This window comes from Mya arenaria, chromosome 10, assembly GCF_026914265.1.
Source record: "Mya arenaria isolate MELC-2E11 chromosome 10, ASM2691426v1".
Lineage (NCBI taxonomy): Eukaryota > Metazoa > Mollusca > Bivalvia > Myida > Myidae > Mya > Mya arenaria.
Window position 1 is genome coordinate 13,766,642 of NC_069131.1, and position 20,173 is coordinate 13,786,814.

The window sequence follows — 20,173 nt, forward strand, 5'->3', positions numbered from 1 at the left end:
CAAGGTGGTTGACCACTGGTCCTGAAAGTACACACAGACTGGAACATAGTGTGAGGCCTAAGTGTAAACTTAAATATATACAATGCGTCAAACGCTTTATTGCTTACCGAGGTTTAATTCTACTACAATTTAAGTTATGCACCAGTCAGCCATGATATGTAGATTTAAGTGACTAGAAAACATATGTGTAAAATCGAACATTTTAACCATTGTTAATCTAGCAAAACCTTAACAGTGAGGACGTTAGAACTGAATAATGCTGGACAGTTTATTCCTTCCTCATATATACATTTAAGGGATAGGAACAGAACGCCCATAATTATATGATGTACTGACTTTACTTATTATAATGATAACTGCCCAAGGTATTATGATTACCTAATTAGGGTAGTTTGTAGTTTCGCTGTCCTCAAATGCCTAAATAAGCTTGCCTTTTATTTGAAAGGCTGTGAAACAAACAGCTTTATGTTAGCTTGTCAAGGGTTAACAAGAATATCGCTGGAAGCAATAGATGCTCCCCATACACCCGTTTTCTATGAAAAGGCAGAACTTGTAATACAATGTGCTGGTAAAAGGTAATTTTTTGTAGCATTATAATACACAGTTGTTAAGATGCAGCTTTGAGATATAAATTTAAGTAATTTACAAGAAATGAATTAAAAAAGCAGCAATTGAAATTCACAAATATTGAAGAAATGGCACAGACAAACTCATATTTTCAAAAAATATCAGATAAGGTGAGATTCAAACCTGAACTTACTAGGCGTCCTTGTTTTTTTTCTTAACGAGACGGGGACTGTTTAAGAATTCACTGACAGAGTATTATGCACCAGTCAACTGTAACCACAGCCCACACCCCCTTTTGGTCCAGCCAACCCTGGGTAAATTCCCTGCCCTGCGAGGACTAACTGATGGTAAAATCCTTGCCAAATGTCCCCACACCCAATGGACCCTAGGCAAGGCCCATTTCCCGCTATATTTTGCAAGAAGACAAAACCACCCCATTCACCGGGTGGGGGGGGGGTGGTACAATTGACTGGTGCATACTTGCTTCTATTTTCTATTCCATTTCTACCCATTTTTTGTGCATGTTCCAACACTTCCCAACCACTTTATAATAATGCTACAACCAATAACCTCTTGCCAAAATATGTAAGAAAAAATAGAAAAATATCATGGTTATGGATGTATTTGAACCGCTACCTTGAAACCCTCAAAAGATTTGTAGTCCTGTGCTTGAAACTTTACAACATAGGCTAAAGCATGAAATATGAAAGTGGAGGTTTTCATTAGGAGTGTGCAACCTTAATATACATGATAGGATTATGGTCATTGTGCACACTTTAATACCAATGACAATTGATCATCTGGTGCACAGTTGCTTTAAGCTGGAGCTCAGTTCGAACCTGATAATTATGCTCTTTTTTTTGCTATTTGACCAATAAATAATCAAAGAATGAAACTTAGTGCTGCGAGATAGACACTGATAATCGTTATCTTATATTATTGGTATTAATTGCTTTATATATATTTGCACCAATGATAGTATCTATCATTTGTGATGCACCAGTCAATTGTTACCAAGCCCCATCCTCCATAGTCCAGGAGTATAGCAAGGAGAGCAAGCGGAATGGTGTTTTTACTTTCTATGTGGGCTTGAGTGGATGCGTTTTTTTTCCTTTTTGCAATGAAAATAGTGGCAAAAGGCAGTATGTGTATACCATGTGAAAAATTAGGTATGATATGCTACATAGAAGGCAAAATTTGCTTAAAATGAGGACTTAAATCAAAGATAACTTTTCATTTACAACACCTTTTAAAAAATACAAAGGGTATTCTATGCCGCTTAAAGAGCCCCTGTTTTGTTTATTTATGAAATTTGATGAGGTCATTAGTTTCATCAAACACCTCGACAAACCTTTTTTCCAAAATAAGGTTTTGACAGTGCTCAGTCAGACTTCTGTATTGTGAAAAGGTTTGTCAAAGTGTTTTAAGACACTAAACTTGCAATCAAAATTCTGGTCAAAGTCCGAAGGTCGGGCTCCGTAAGCAGCGTAGACTGTGCCATGTTTCATTTAAAATAGTGAAGAAAAAGAGAAGTTATCTTTGTTTAAAATCTTATTTCTACTCAAAATATTGCCTTCCGACGTAGCATTTTTGACACAATTTATCACATGGTATACACACACTGTTACCTAGGATGTCCCCAGGGTGCTGAGCTTTTTGTGGGGGCTTTTACCTGCAGTTTGTACCCACAGGGCAGGGATTTTACAGAAAGTAAGTCACCACTATTTCCGTAACTGGAGGGGCCATAGTTACAATTGACTGATGCATAAATGAAGAAATAATTTACAAAAATACCTTCCATCCTCAGCCATGCACCCTAACCTGACTTTCACATCTGGAAACATCTGTTCAACAATTTTAATCAAATTTGACTGGGTTATTACATCTGAATGATTTACAAACTCAAATCATTGAACTGCCTTGAGATGAACTTCGCAAACTCAAATCATTGAACTGCCTTGAGATGAACTTCGCAAACTCAAATCATTGAACTGCCTTGAGATGAACGTCGCAAACTCAAATCATTGAACTGCCTTGAGATGAACTTCGCAAACTCAAATCATTGAACTGCCTTGAGATGAACGTCGCAAACTCAAATCATTGAACTGCCTTGAGATGAACTTCGCAAACTCAAATCATTGAACTGCCTTGAGATGAACTTCGCAAACTCAAATCATTGAACTGCCTTGAGATGAACTATGTGTAGATTTATTATCAAAATTGAAAATTGCAGAATCTAGCTTTACAAACAAATACAGTTAACCTCTGAACGCTTGAGGATGCCAGGGTCTGTGTGACATGTGTTTTCCCAAACCTTGATAAGATGTTTACCGTATGTCTGGCATATTGTAAAAATAGCTGCATTTGGTACCAACATAACAACTTTCTAAAATAATCAGTCAAAAAACCATGCATTGTCATATATTAATGTACATAATGTTACAATGATCAGGTTTTTGCAAAACAAAAAGGCAGAATAATGTTTCAAAATGTTATCACATTTGGGCATATCAATAACAGGATGTTTACTGGATGTAGTACATGTCTGAATGCCTGTTAAAAACACACATTTAAATCAATACCAAAGGCAACCATTTATAATATTAATAATGTACAGTCCTGTCTGTGTGTTTAATAAAAACTACAAGATTTAGATCCCTCTTCATAACTGTTATCATTCAATTACAAATTTTGAGGGATTTTTGATTCAATTCAAGACTCACCTTCAGCCAATTGTTTGTTGAAAGAGTTTCTGGTCACCCTGTTTTCATCCCCAAACACGAACTGCACATTCTGCATCTATAAGTTTTCAATTCAAATGGTGGTTGATTTGTACTTAATGATGTGATAAATACAAAAAAGAATAAAAAATGTTTCAGGGCTTTTTCTATAGTACCCACGTGTCCGACTATCGGACCCATCCCTAAAGCAAAATATAAGATATATTTCCCAATCTTCAGAAAAAAATACCAATCAAAAATTAAAAAACAAAAAAAATATTTATTTTTCCTGTACTGGTTCATTTTCAACATCCCAATAAATTGAGTAATGTAAATGAAAAATTATAATTAAACTCCGAAATCAATGATTTTTATCACATTCAGAGATCAGTATGAAATATTATCAGTATGAAATATCTGTCATAATTTATTGCAATATATATTTACACCCCAAGGATTGATATTTTTTGGGGTCTTTTAGAGGGAAAATAAACTAATATTAAATCATTTTCTAATTCGCAGGAGACTAGACAGCTTTTTCCTTTTACTGTAAAATTTCCCAATTTCAGCATTTTAACAACACAAAATTTCCCAAAATGTCAAGGGTCTTTTTCACAAAATGGCCAGAAAAAGTGTTTCACATATAAATTTATTTAGGGTACATGTATGCTCCCCAAATAGTATAACGGATATTTCCTTTTCTTTCTATTTCTTACCAAACAAGAGCATAACTTCAAATGAAGAATGCTTAAAACCAATCATGTCAGATCTAGAAAAAAAGAGACACCACAATAACATGATTGTGCTTGTGGAAAGTAAATGATACATAATATTCAGTTCAGGGGATAACTACATAAATATGCAGTGAAAGTTAATGGTTGATTGGCATTGGGCACTAAGCTTTCCACCATTTTCAATCAAATTTCTGTATATTAACGGTAGGGTACAATTCAGACCCGTGGATACTACAATTCTAACCATTACCATCTATCTGATATGGTCCAAGCAAAAACTCATAATGGAAATATATCAGGTTCAGGGAGAAAACTTAATAATCATGCAGTTTAGGATTATGTTTTCTATACCTACTTCAAGATGCTGTATATCTATTCTTTTTTTAAGTTGCATTTAAAACTCACCGATAATTTATCTGTGAATACTCAATACAAATAATTCAGTATGGCCTAATTTCACACAATAACCTAGACAAAAATCAAACATTCATTTCCGGCCAATGGAGAGACAGATCTATACAAAATATTATGAAGTACTGTTCTTTGCTATAAGCCTTAAGAATTTAAGGTACAAAAATTACAATCTCAAAACAGTAATATCTGACTACAGTCATAAGTTTTATCATTCATTTCCATATTTGGGACCAAACCTGTATAATTACTATATACTATTCCAGTATTTCAAAATGCAAACTTCTGCATTTATGAATCACTGGCATACCCAGGTATTAAAGCTGTTGTCTTTGTCTGTCTGTACACTTTTAGGATTTCTAACAGATGTTAGGAAAAACATTTTCAAGAAGGAATATTTAATTTCCTGTAAGGCTTAAAAAAATATAATACATTCGGTTCGGGTTACCCAACCCCACCTACGGAATAGGCGCCGACCCTACTGTTTTTATAGTCAGTTTGAAAAAAAAAATGAAATACTAAATGACTTCATTTTGTAGTTGAAAACCTTAATTTCTTATACAGATGATAATTTTAACACCATTCTCCAATGATGAAAATGACATTCTTATATAAAGCCTAATAAAAAAAAGCCTACCTACCCTACCTTTTTTTTTAAAGGATGTAACCCTAACCAAACATTTTTTTAGGCCTAACCATGATCTTGTGCAGTACTAGTCATAAATGACTTTGCAGATCTTCAAGCTACTTCTAATGCTCATTTCCATAGATCTACAAGAACTAGTCTACTATATAGAATACTAATGCATGATCCTATTATCCAGATTATAAGTTAAATATTTATTGAACAATGAAAATATAGATACTGGTTACATTGTAAATCAGATTCCAATCAATCTGCGCCTTCAATTCATTAAAATGTTAATTACAAAATAATATCCTTACTTACCACCTTCATGGCTGCTTTCCTTTTTCCAAATCTGTCCTTCAATCTTTCCAGGCTTTGCTCTACAGTGGAAGCATCTGAAAATAAGCAGATAATAACAATATAACACAGACATGGTGAAAGTAAAGAAAAAGTGTCAATCATTCAAACAGCCTCATATTTTTGGTCAGTCATAATAAAAATTTGCCTGTCAAAACTTTTTGGCTTAAAAATTCAAACCTTGCTCTTTCAAAGCCATTCTTGATTATCATACATGAAACAGGAACAAAAAATATTAAGATATTTACCAGCACCATTTTTGTCAGGTTATGTTCATCAATAAAACTAAAGGACGCCATCTTTTGACACTCTCTCTTATAACAAGGTTTTGATTGGTCCATTTGTTTACAATGTGTATCGTTCAGACTGTACCGGTATCAATTTCAGAATCAAATTCCATGTTCCAAAGGATTAGATTTTTGTTTGAAACATTTTTAACTATCCTTCAATCTTTTCCAATGTTCACACCAACAGTTTGATCATATCAGTATTTAAAAGACATTGCATGAAAAATACACAGAAAAAATCATTTAATATTGCTAATGTATGCAATGGGAGACAAATGCTGCAAGGTGTTTGACTAAGTCATAATGCATTCCATAACTGGCATTCATGCTTTGCTATGATAAAAGGATTAATAATCATTTAAGGTTTTAAGAGCGCAGTGCTGTGTCAATATAAGCAAGCTTATTATTAAGCTGATTCATCAAAATGCATGCATTTCTTCATTGTCTTAGAATGAGCCATTTTTTGCATCAATATTAGCCAACCTTTTGTACATTATAAGACTGCTGACAAAAGATCAGATCACATTTCTTCATTGTCTTGGAATGAGCCATTTTTTGCATCAATATTAGCCAATCTTTTGTATAAGTATCATACCAACGAAGCGAAATGGATGTCTGGTTTTATCCCTAACACACTAAACTTGTGTGTGGTGGGAAGTGACACTTGCAACCCCTTGACTGAATGACAATTAGGTGTGGGGAAACCTCCCAAGGGAAACCCCTGGTGAAAGACAACCTGTCAGTGTTATGCACCAGTCAATTGTAACCATGCCCCCCCCTACCGCCATGTCCGGGGGTATACTGGGGATAGCCGGGGAAATGGGCCATGTTTTTACCTTTCAGGTGGCCCCACAGTGCCGGGTGACTGTTGTGGTCTTGTTTTCACGCCAAATACATAGTGGGAAATTGGCATTATCTTGGGTCACTTATGTGCTGGGGTTTTACCAGCTGATTGCCCCTGCAAAATTTTGCCCGGGCTTGGCTGGACCGAAAGTCATCAAAGTCCCAGCTATTACCCTTGGGGGGGGGGGGGGCGTGGTTACAAATGACTGGTGCATTATTTTGTCTAGTTTAGCCCTCTAGTTTATCAATGTTTATAGCAAGAACCCGTTACAAAGTTCTCCGTCCATAGACCATACGTTTTATCTATACACTGAAACGTTACTGTATAATCATATGTCTGCCTTACCGGGCTTCTTCGCCTCCTGGACCTGGTCAGCTTTCCGGCAACCACAAAACCCACAAAATGACCATTCCTTGTCAACGATCTTCCCACATCCTGTGCAAAACTGTCTGAATATTAATAAATAAAATAAAACATCACCGCCGGAGTAAGCATTTCCTGAGCAGCAATTCATATCCTGGAATTATACTACCCGGACAATATTAACATCATCATGGACCAATAATACAGGCCATATTAATTAAACAATTAGTTCAATTACCGCATAATGCTTATTTAATAAGATAAGAGGATGATGAAACTGTTGAAACAAAAGAACTTTTTGCGCATGCGCAAATTAATTACTGGTTTATGTTTCCTGTTACTATTTTTAGCGAAAATGTGAGATATTTGTTAACTGCGGGACACAAGTCCCGCTGATGTTAAACTGCTTCTGAATATCGGAAAATTGTAGCTCTAGTTGCGCGATGGTATATGCGCGTTTTGCTAACTGCGGGAATAAATACTCTGTAACTGCGCAATTTGCTAAGTGCGGCGCACTTAGCGAACAGCGGTATTGCTAACTGCGGGATTCATAAGTGCGGCGCAACTAGCGAGTTTGCTATGTGCGGGATTGCGGAATTTGTAACTGCGGCATGGTTTAACTGTTTTAGAGTTTAGTAACTTCGGGCTAGCTAAGTGCGGACTTGCGGAAATGCGGCCTGCGGCATGCGAGACTTATGGCTTTCCATAAAAAGCTGAGGTGTTTGCTTGTAGAATTTATATTAGACATTCTCTTCTTACTTAACATTTGATAAATACACTCGTGGCTGATGAAGTCATGTTTAGTTATAAGACAACAAATGAAATTGTTTATACAATAAAGCAATTTATCAATACATATATAAGAGTAAAGTTAATTGCGTACTCGAACTGTCCGTATTTCGAGTTTGATATGTTACAACGTTAAACAATAGGCATCGTTGTAAGCCTAAGCTTGGAATGTAGCTTTTATTGTGATCTTCCTTTCTCTTTTTCTAAAAACTGACCTTAATATTTTGTATCTACAAGTTTGCTTTCTAGCTTTCAAGTATGTGTATAGATGCATTAATTTGACATAGTAAACAATTTTACGATTTAATGTGCATTTCTTAACCAGAAATATGGAGGTTTGACGACATCCATTTGTTAACTTTGTTAAGCAGAGCATAAAAAATATACAGTATTCATTTCATAATGTTTCCTTGTTTATAATTATCTCATTTGACAACCTGCTAGAGTGCCTGGAAGACCGTATGTAACGTCGCACACCGCGTCCTCAAGTCTCAATACGTCGACACTGTGCATGAGCTCAACCCTGTACGAAGCCAGATGTATACATATAGTTTTGTACACTGGCATTATCAATTTAGATTACTGGTTTACTTAGGCCGCCACTCAACAACACGCGGTGCGATCGGGACGATAAGATACCATTGGAAAGGTATCGACGAGACCCGTCCACCATCGAGGCGTTTGGTCAGGTACCCGTCCATCCTCGGGGTACCGGACTCGAGCCCGGCCTGGTAGGCAAAACGGGCAAAAGTAAAGGGCCACCGCGCCTCTCGAAGGCCCGATGAGTCGGTATATAGCCGCCTAGTGGTGAGCAGTGTGTGTACATATCTATATACTTGATGAATGCTTAGTAATGCTAGGGCCTTTGATTAAATACTGCTTCCAATGGCCACATTCAGAAAATGATACTAACACATTCATAACTTTACAAAATGTTGTTCTATTTTTTCAAATATAATTTATTTAAGAATGTACATATCTGTAACATATGTTTATAGACCTAAACATAAAGGTAATGCTACCTCACTTTAAGTAAAAGTAAACATATTTGATACTTTTCACGTACTTTCTGTGTCTGATAAGTATCAATTGCACGGGGAGTAGCATAGATATGTTTTAAAAGATTAGTGTTGTTCGAATTTCATCCTAATAATAAATTAAATCCTTATTTATCTGTGCATGCGCCCTACGCTTGAAATTCCAAGCGGATGTAAAATAATGGTGATGAACTATTGATATATAATTAAAACTTATTCTTTCCAATTGGAAGGTGTTTATACAGACATATTTTATTGAGCGAATTTATGATATAATAACCGGGCGTCGAATATATAACTTCCAAAATGAGGCGTAAATCGTAACTGTCTAAGAACCACTACAGTGACTACAATTCCACCTTTTCATAGCCTATTTGTGATTTTTTTCTGTTTTTTTTTTCAAAATATCGATATACGTGTTCGTTGAATACAGAGCTATTAAGGACGTTTGCAATGTAATACAATCATTTTCCATATTTTACCCGTTTCCGAGCATTTTGCTTTTTATTTGATTAATGAACACCATAGAAGTGTCATGATGACCACGTAAAACACCTCGTTCAGTTCTTTAACACATGAAAACGTAAATTAAGTTTCATCATTTCCTATGGAAGTTCAAACTGGCGGAAGCTGGTTAATTATCAAACAGTTGTCACCCGTCCATTTTTGGAATCCGGAATACCGCTTGCTTTTTATACCGTGATCCGGAAACTGCTAAGACTAAAATCTGGAATACCATATAGTATAAAAGTCTAATAAATATATCTTATAACGAGACACGCATTATGAGACGAACATTAGGGTGTTTGCTTGTTGTATAATGAAATTCGTCGTCATCATCCTCATTGTCGTCGTCGTCATCATCATTATCATCATCATCATCGTCATCGTCATCGTCATCATCATTATTATCATCATCGGCATCACAGCAGGGGCAGAGCAGCAGCAACAACAATAGCAACAGCAGAAGCACCATCCGAGAAGTAACATTACCTTCAGCAGCAGCATCGGCACCAACAACATCTCTCTAGATCTCCATTATCATTTTCTTCATTGCCATTAACATTATATAGCAAATAAACTATCAGTGCAACAAAAGCAAACCTTAAAGCTGCAGTATTAAAAAGTTCAACTAGTATATGAGTTGGTGCAGCGGTAATCAATTTTATTCCGTTCCGTTCTGTATTCAGTAATTATCCTTCTGGATAAAATGCTACTTAATGGAGATCAGAATTAATAAACGTTTGCCATACGAGCTATGACTTCTAAATATAACCTTTAAAGTTGACTTAATGACTCAATGACTTGGTGTTTTGGTACCAAGGTATTTTTATATTGAAATGAAAGCAATACTGATTCAAACCTTGCCTTGACAATGTGAAGTGATCTTTTATGAGTTCATCTCACTCATATCTCGAAAAAATGTTGTTTATTTCTGCTAACACAAGAGATACACCCTAAAGTACTATGGACCAATATTCCACACTTTGGTAACCTGTGCATATCAAGTAATTCATCCACATATATATTCATAAACTAAAAACAAAAAAATGAACTCGTTTGCAACAAGGCTTATTCTAAAAAAGGCAATGAAATAACGGAGAGAAGGAAAACGATACATGTACTACTGATAACATCATTTATAAATTTATCGTTGATAAAAAAAATAATTATACCATGAATAGTTATCGACGATATTTACAAATTCACAAAAGTCCTTACACTGGATTTAAAACACGGGTTTGAAGGAAAACGATACATGCATCACAGACCTTATATTAAATAAAGTGTTATTTTGTGATGGAAAAGCATACAACATGAGTACACCGCTTTCGTTGTTATACCACAAACAAATAATTCATTTTAACATATGTGTTCTCAGTTTTTGCAGACCATATATATGACATAGCAGCAGTGAAGGCGAGGTACACAGACGAAATCCTACAGTGTTTATACAATGATATAAATAATAACAAAAATCCTTGAAATAATATTGTTATTTTTAAAAAACAACAACTTATTAATCACTACGAAATTTATTTTCACTTTCATTGTATCTTTTCTGTATTTTGAGTGTTTTAAGTCAATAAACTAAACAAATGTCAGTTGTGAATGAGAGCACCACCAAAACTTGTCCAACGGATGGAATCCTCAAACAGTTGTCTGTCCGAGCTCCCACTGGAGCATTTTACCCAGACAGCGTCACCGGCATAAAGCTGTACAAACGCCTGACTACTCGAACATACATGGTTGTTATTGTCACGTTGTACACTTGCAATGAGAACTGACCCTTCCTTAACTATCCGGAGAACATCAAATTTATTTGAAGGTGTACATGTATGCATGAAAAACAAGTAGAGTCCCCGTGTTGGAGCGGTGAACTTGCCCGAAGTGGAGCTGTAGCCGTTGCCCTGGTTTGTCTCCACTGTCTTGTAAAGTATCACCTCACCTGTGGTAAGGGTGGTGGTCTGTGGAGAGCGGGCATGAAAGTATACCAGTGGAGTAGCTATTTGATCTGAAACATTATGTTTAATTGTAAATTATGTGTAAAAATAACAAATGTAAAACTGTTAATCATTAAAAAGTATTTAAGTAAATGTAAGCGATATTGTTTACTTTTATATCCGACGATGAAGACCTTTGGTTGATAACGAATGTTTGAACTTACAATTCACAAACCCTTTTATTATGTTCTTACTAATTGTGTAAGATATGAGCAGTCAAACTTGGGGTTGAAATCCTGGCATGGTACATGATGCATGGTAAATGATGGTTGGTGTAATGTGTATGATGTATAATGCATTTTACATTGTGAATGGTGCATGGTACATGGTGGTTGATGTATAATGCATTTTACATTGTGAATGGTGCATGGTACATGGTGGTTGATGTATGATGCATTTTACATTGTGAATGGTGCATGGTACATGGTGGTTGATGTATGATGCATTTTATATGGTGTATGATGCAGGGTACATGGTGGTTGATTTATGGTGCATTTTACATGGTGAATGGTGCATGGTGCACGTGGTTGATTTATGATGCATTTTACATGGTGTATGGTACATGGTGGTTGATGTATGGTGCATTTTACATGGTGAATGGTGCATGGTACATGGTGGTTGATATATGATGCATTTTACATGGTGTATGGTGCATGGTACATGGTGGTTGATGTATGGTGCATTTTACATGGTGAATGGTGCATGGTACATGGTGGTTGATGTATGATGCATTTTATATGGTGTATGATGCATGGTACATGGTGGTTGATTTATGATGCATTTTACATGGTGAATGGTGCATGGTACATGGTGGTTGATGTATGGTGCGTTTTACATGGTGAATGGTGCATGGTACATGATACATGGTGGTTGATGTATGGTGCGTTTTACATGGTGAATAGTGCATGGTACATGGTGGTTGATTTATGGTGCATTTTACATGGTGTATGTAGCATGGCACATGGTGGTTGATGTATGGTGCATGGTACATGGTGAATGGTGCATGGTACATGGTGGTTGATGTAAAATGCATTTTACATAGTGAATGGTGCATGGTACATGGTGGTTGATGTATGGTGCGTTCTACATGGTGTATGGTGCATGGTACATGGTGAATGGTCCATAGTGGACGGTACAGAGGGTAAGGTGCACGGTGAATTATTCATGGCATGGTTTAAAGTGCATGGTGTATAATACATTGTGTAAAGTGTATGGTGCATTAGAGCAAGGTGCATGGTACATTGTGTGAGGTGCACGGTGCATTATTAAAGGCATGGTGCAAAGTGCATGGTGTATAGTGCTTGGTATATGATGTATGTGTGTATGGTGCATAAGTGCATGACGCATAGTACATCGTGTAAAGTGTATGGTGGATAATTGCAAGGTGTATAGTACATCGTGTAAGGTGTATGGTGGATAATTGCAAGGTGTATAGTACATCGTGTATGATGTAAAGTGCATAAGTGCATGGTACATTGTGTAAGGTGTATGGTGCATTAGCGCAAGGTGCATGGAACATTGTGTAAGGTGTATGGTGCATCAGATCAAGGTGCATAGTACATACTATTTAAGGATTAAAATTCGACATGTTGCATTTTATCGGGGTATGGTATGCAATGGGGCTGTTCAAAATGGGTGAAGTCCGAAGGACTCCACCAACATTTTGAACTGCGCCATTGCATACCATACCCCGATAAAATGCAACATGTCGAATTTTAATACTTATATTTACATTCATTTAAATCTACATTTCTGCTAAAATAAATTGATTATTCAAGAGCATTTTCTCTTTTCTTTCTCTCGTTGTTCTCAACTGTGGGTAAATTAGAACAGCTATCGTAACCTAATTGTATACGACAATGAATGCACAGATAAAATAGTTCCTTATTTATATGTTTATTTTCTATCTTTTCAAGGTCAAGAATATTATGAATACGTATTTTTGCATACAATGTGTGTTTTCGGTCCGTTATCGTGGTGTATTAAAACGCAAAAACCCGGGCGTTATCGGTAGAAAACGGTCATTATTCAGTAAATTCACGTGCCGTTTTTTTGTTTTACATATGCGCTTTCAGGGCCCGCATCAACAATGAAGGCTGAGCGACCTGGTTTCTGACCGAAAGTTGGTCAACGATGCAAACTTTTGCACAAAAACATATTTTAGAATATATAATGTAGCTGCATACAAATACCAAAACAGGAAATAAACCACAAAAGTCATATAACTTACATATTTTCTGCTGAGTTGTCTTTTCATGGCAAGCTGATGTGTTTACCAAATAGTTTTTTTCTGCAGTTGTTTTGACTATTAAAAGCACTAAATTATGTCTAAAACGACTAACTCCTCCGAACTTTTAGTTATTTCTGTCGATTTTATTCAGAACATACGACTTATATGGACATGATTCCACTATGTCGTATGCAATAAACAAAGAAATTTCAAATATTTTTTTCTCTGATGCTGAAGATGCTGTACATTTTATCAAGAACATGTTTACAAAATTTTCAGGCTTGAATTAGTTATCAAAACAAATTATGGTTAAAGTAGGACTGAATAGGTAATTAATTGATTACCCAATAGGTATTGTGTGTAAATATTCCCAGTAATCCAGTCAATTTTCGAAAAACAACACTTTCAAAACGAATGAACACTGCAAAAAATGGCGTCGAAACAAAATGCAGCTGCCGAGTTATGTTGCGGCCCGAATCGAGCTTAATGCAAAACTTTTTCAATGACATCACCCATGACGTCATACAAGCACCCGTTAAACAGATTATTTTGAACTAACTGTTTTTGCATTTTCGTGACATTTAACAGCATTTTTAAACACAAACGTTTCTTCAACTGTTCCATCCATCATGAAATTATCTACATTAAAATCAATCAAATAATCGTTGCTTATTTTGTTTTAACTGCTTTACTGCAGATTTCAATTTTGCATGTTGCCAATAATTGTACTACGATTTCATTAAAAAAAATAGTTCCGTAGTAAATATGTCCCGCCCCTTGGTATTATTGCGCCCAATGACAGGACAGAAGTATCGAACAAACGCACGTGATATCGATGGGAAATGCCATTGCACTTTATACAGAAATAAAGTGCAATTGATAAACAACAACCATCGTTAAGGAACGAAGTGTGAATGTAAATATAAGGTTTATGGTGCATTAGTTTAAGGTGCATGGTACATTGTACAGCATGTACGGTGTATAATTGCATTGTGCGTGGTACATCGTGTATGGTGCACGGTGCATTATTCATGGCATGGTGCAAAGTGCATGGTGCATAGTGTTTGGTATATGGTGTATGTGTGTATGGTGCATAAGAGCAAGGTGCATGGTTCATTGTGTAAGGTGCACGATGCATTATTCATGGCATGGTGCAAAGTGCATGGTGTATAGTGCTTTATATATTATGTATGTGTGGATGGTGCATTAATGCATGGCGCAGAGTACTTCGTGTATGGTATAAAGTGCATAAGTGCAAGGTGTATAGTACATTGTGTAAGGTGTATGGTGGATAATTGCAAGGTGCATGGTACATTGTGTAAGGTGTATGGTGCATGAGATAAAGGTGCATGGTACATTGTACAGCATGTATGGTGTATAAGTGCATGGTACATGGTACATTGTGTATGGTGTATGGTGCATTAGTGCATGGCTCACATACATGCTTTGGTACATCATTGCATGGTGTTCTCGTGTATGGTGCATTATTGCAAGGTGCATAATACATCTAGAATTGTGTATTGTGCATAGTATATCGTGTATGGTATTTGGTACATCGTGCATGGTGCATGGTGCATAGTACATGGTGTATGGTATATGATGCATTAGTGTATAGTGCAAAGTACATCGTGTATGGTGTATGTTGGATTAGTGCATGGTGCATAGTACATCGTATATGGTGCATTAGTGCATGGTGCAAAGTATATCGTGTATAGTAGTTGGTGCATGGTTCATGGTACATCTCGTGTGGTGCATAGTACATCGTGTATGGTGTTTGGTACACGGTGCTTGGTACATCGTGTATGGTGCATTTGCGCATGGTACATGATAAATTGTGTATGGTTTGTGGTGCACGGTGCATTATTCCTGGCATGTTGCATGGTGAATGTTACGTTGTACGTTATTTAAGGTGTATGGTTTGGTATTGTGTGTATTGGTGCATGGTGTATTGGTGCGTTTTGCAAGTATGCATGGTACATATACACATGGTGCATGTGTCATGGTTAATGACGCTTGTGTGCATGGTTTGTCATGTTTCGTATTTACTATACACATGTAACTATTTCATGCATGTTTTTTTGACCATATTGACATTTCTCATTGAGAAGGTTTAAAACAATCATTTAAAGAAAGTCTCACCAACGTTATTCACAATCTAATCCAATGACGGCACGTATTTTAGCGGCAAAAACAAATAACGTTGATAGAAAAATATGAACTCTATAGAAACATACGTATATACAGAAAACTGTTTAGAATCACCGGTGATTTAATAGCCAATTAGACATTATATATGTCATTATGTTTTCAAAGTGCATTTTTCACAATTGATCATAATTTCCGTGATAATTGACATTGGTAAAATTATACAGTTATGTCACTTTTTCGATTGTAAGATCAGTTTTTGTTAAAGCTGTACTCTCAAAGATTGATTTTTTTGTCTTCGAATAAGCCAATTTTGCGTTAAATATTTGAAACCAATGATACAAGACAGCTGACAAAAGATCGGATTGCAGTGTTTCATATTTACGTTCGAAAATGAATGATTAATGGTTAAACGTGTTACTAGCGCTTAAGAAAATTGTAATTTTTGCAGTTTTGTTAATAGTTAAGACTTGTTTTATTATAAGTTATCTTAAAAGAATGCATTGAAAGTAATAATACCGAAATCAACTGATTCTGAGACAAATATTAAAAAAAAGGTTAAAAGTGTCAATTTGTGAGAGTGCAGCTTAAACCCATTTCAACATAACGCTTATGAATGGATTGCTATGGACAAATAAGAATACAACAGTTTTATTCATGGCTTTTCTTGTTGTTAAGAGATATGAATCAGTGAAACAAATTTGAACTTTTAGCCCACATTAACGTTGAAATCGATGTCGGTGTATACAGGGCTAAGGCATAATTTATCGACATTTCCAGCATGATAAATAAAATGGATTTCATAAAAACAAACTTTAAGGCCTTGTGTCTGTTATATACATTGACATTAGTGGGAGTTTCCTTGTGTTAAAACCGCAAAAAAAGAACCCGAATTCGGTTTTAAAGCGAATAAATGATTAGCACGAAGTTGGTAATATTAGTTTTATGAGAAAAGAATATTTATTTGTCGTGTATCTTTAGAACTTTAAGATATTATTATATATTGTAAAACATATCAACTATGCCATTGGCAAAAACATCCATTTTGAACGAATTTTTTGCAGTTGTACTTGAAACGTCTTGTTTTCTGCCCAAATAGAACCTTAACATTTAGCTCGCGCGCGCGGCTTTTGTTCTTCCCTTGCAGTCATAACAAATTGTGGTGCTTAACATATTTTAAAGATCATATTTGTCAAGATTCTAGTTTTTTACTTCATTTTTAATGTATGGACGTTTTGAATAAACAAGACAGTTATGTAATTTGAGTAAACGTCCCTGTAGATTGTTGTAGAATGTTCTGGCACATTTTTATTTTGCATACAAGGCCATACTCCTCTTATCTGGGTTCTTTTGGTTAATACAATTTATTAAAAAACGAGTCTTTTCAAAAATTTCATCAGTGCTTGAATGTAAAAATAATTTTTGATTCAATTAAGCTATTAATTGAGGATAACATTTAATTTTGTGTGAAAGTGTTTTTTTTAATATATTGTATTCACTATTTTATGTGGATTTAATTATTTTGAATGTATTTTTTTGTACATTATTCTTTATTCTGGGGATTTGATAGTTCACATTGCTTCTTTAAAATACTTTTGTTTTTGTAAAACTGCTCGATAATATAAATATTATTTTGGTTTATCTCCCTCTTTTGGTGGTCGAACACATAAACTAAATTTCGCAAACGAAGTGTATGACCTTAGATTAATAACTTCTTACATGTGTATAAAGTATGATTGCATACGTTCCATTTGTTAAAAGGGTTAAACAAATCATATCATAATGGTTTAAAAATCTATATATATATACATGTGTATGGATCCAAATATATTTAAGAAATATTACACATCACTGAGGGTCATATGACATTATAAGGACCGTCCAGTCAGCCCCCGAAAGTGAATATGGACGGAGGCGTAAGCTGAGGCCCATTCACTTTTGGGGGCTGACTGGCCGGTCCTTATAATGCCATATGGCCCGAAGTGGTGTGTAAATATGTCTTATATTATACCGAACATTTTAAATAACCAATAGTTTTAATGCGCTTTAGATGTGTTAATTAAACTAAGTTAATAATGTTTACTTGTGACAAATTTTCGCCGTTGTGGAAATAGCAAGCCGCACTTACCAGTTGTATTACGTCAGCGGTCCATATTACATTTTTGGCGAGTTTCGGACCGGCCAGAAATATAATATGGACCGCTGACGTCATAAAACTGGATTTGTATCAAAATACAGTGATATACGGACCGATCGACTTTATATATACAAAGAAGAGACACATTAATGTAAGGTATAATAATATAAGGTATACTTACTGGTTTGGTTTCTCTCAACATCTTCAATGCGCGAAACCAGTCTACGCTCCGCGTGTTTCTGTTGATCCATTAGGGTATCAACGACCTCAGATAAGCGTTTGTTCTCATTCTTGAGCCGCGTTAGGTCTTGCTCAACAGTGAACTCCATACGGATCATTCTCTCAAGCAAATTTTGCTCGTAGTCATATTTGGAGCACGCTGGACAGGATGGCTCCGAGGCAAGGGTCGTGCTGACTAATAAAAACAGCTGAAGTAATCCAGTCATATTGCGATGTGTTCACTGGAAAATGATACCGTTGTAAGAATTATATTTACAATGTAACAAAGCTTCACGCCTGGTATACAACTAGATCAGAGGTTATATTAGAGCCTTTTTTTCTATTTCAATAGCAAATTGCATAAACCGAATAATTGTTTATCATCCATTAACAGAGATAACATGGAAGAAACATGAACATGCTTTCAAAGAAAGAGGATTTTCGTTTTAACCATCTTTCAGAAAGAGACTTTAAAAAACTTTGTTTTGACTAAAAAAACATCTATACCAGCACTGGTACTTTAACTAAAAAACACTCTATGAATTTCTTTTCCTTCTATTAAATGACTAAAAAAGCTAAAATACTACAAATAAGAAGCATGTTCTTTCGGTTTAGCTGTATAAGATTGGTTTTGACTTTGATATTTCACCAATCAAACGTTATATAAAGTCGACTAGTTTAAATAAACAGAACGTTTTCATCGATGGTTTATACTTTACGTGGAATTTGTGTCTTGAAAATATAATGTAGTTTTTATTTAAACCTAGTCTTTTGAAGGTATCTTATTTGAACGTATTCTATTCTTGATGTTTTATAGTTCAATTAACGATAATGTTAAATGTTGATGCAAGGTGACCCCAAACTTTTTTTGTATTATTTAAATGGGTATTGCCTTTAATTACTTATATGTTAAATAAATGACTTCACACACATTTTTGATAAAGCTTTTGAAGATGCTTTTGTTTTATTTCAACTGAAACTGAACTTAATTATTTGCAATTTTTGGGCAAACAATTCTTGTTTGTAATATTTGTTTCTGTGTATTTCTACATATTCTGTATCTACTTATAAAACCCTTTTAATTGATTATGGGGTCAAGTGGCATTCAAAATATGCACACCCCTTTGGCAAAACAATCGGGGCCCACGGTTTGTCTTCCACAGCTTGCCGGAGACCAAAAACAGTAACGATTTTCGACATCCAAATTACAAAATTATTGCACAAGATTATGTGTCGTAAGAAAACAGCTTCTTGGTGTTATGTTTATATCAGTGTTAGTAAAGTCTCCAAATAACCGCTTACACAATTGAGAAATATGCAATATCGTGAACAATTGAAAATACTGCATGAAGGCACGAAACGAAGCGTTAAATGTAACGTTCCAAATTATTCGTCTTACATAATTATAGTTATAAATATATGATAACAACTAATAACAGTAGTATATACATCACAGTGACACGGATTTCAAAACGTTGAGTTTGCAAATAAATGCGTAGTAAGCATGAGCGAATAGTTTGATTACAGCAGCAGTATCAAGCATAGCAGCCGAAAAACATTTCAATCAGAAATCAATAATAAGATAATGCATGGTTACCTGAAACTAGTAGCTATACACGTTTAATCCGTACAAGTGTTGGCCCTGTATATCCAATGATGCAGCGTTAGTTCTGCATTTATATATATGTATATATATTTTAAACATACTTTTTTCGTATTGTAATATTTCCATATAAGGATATGTTTAGGATACAAAGAAAAATGCCTCTATGCGAAGGAAGTAAAACAAAAACAAAAGCAAACTGTTAACAATACAGATGTTCTAGTTTAGCCTAATCAGAACACTGACACAAACAAAGTCCAAATATTCTTCCTTAAGCATGGGATTTCATTCGTTGATCTTTACCTTCTTGAACCTCTGTAGAAGTCTTTTGAGATCGACTGAAAAGAGTTTTTATGTTTGTGGTCAACATAACTATCTGTTGATGATTTTATAGGAAGTAAACAAGTTGTTATTATTATAGTTCAGTGTCAGGTGATATAAAACAAACATAATCTGTCCTGCTTCCTTCTTCCGTCTTACACTAGTAATGACACGTGCTACAAAGACTGAAAAAAAGAGTCATTTTCTTACATATTTGTAAAGTAAGTGCGTTAGATTTAAAATATATATGTCTGACAAGGAAGCGAATATGTTATTG

The 20,173-nt window shown here is 35.3% G+C and overlaps 1 protein-coding gene and 1 long non-coding RNA gene across 4 annotated transcripts; both read right to left on the reverse strand.

Annotated features, from left to right (window-relative positions):
* Positions 1 to 3,290: 3,290 nt before the first annotated feature.
* On the reverse strand, positions 3,291 to 6,942 carry LOC128205609 (uncharacterized). Its single transcript, XR_008256294.1, has 3 exons — positions 6,894 to 6,942; positions 5,382 to 5,440; positions 3,291 to 3,366 (listed from the first exon to the last, which is right to left on the reverse strand). It is a non-coding gene; the product is annotated as an uncharacterized LOC128205609 (long non-coding RNA).
* A 3,420-nt stretch (positions 6,943 to 10,362) lies between these two features.
* LOC128206842 (caprin-2-like) lies at positions 10,363 to 19,922 on the reverse strand. Of its 3 annotated transcripts, none has more exons than XM_052909536.1 (3): positions 19,879 to 19,922; positions 17,935 to 18,214; positions 10,363 to 11,252 (listed from the first exon to the last, which is right to left on the reverse strand). In XM_052909536.1, exons 2-3 carry the CDS (start codon positions 18,197 to 18,199, stop codon positions 10,840 to 10,842), a joined length of 678 nt encoding a protein of 225 aa, XP_052765496.1. In that variant the 5' UTR covers positions 18,200 to 18,214; positions 19,879 to 19,922; the 3' UTR covers positions 10,363 to 10,839. The 3 variants fall into 3 exon arrangements, with proteins under 3 accessions (XP_052765496.1, XP_052765495.1, XP_052765494.1); XM_052909535.1 differs by lacking the exon at positions 19,879 to 19,922 and adding an exon at positions 19,680 to 19,856; XM_052909534.1 differs by lacking the exon at positions 19,879 to 19,922 and adding an exon at positions 19,570 to 19,854.
* Between the last annotated feature and the right edge of the window lie 251 nt (positions 19,923 to 20,173).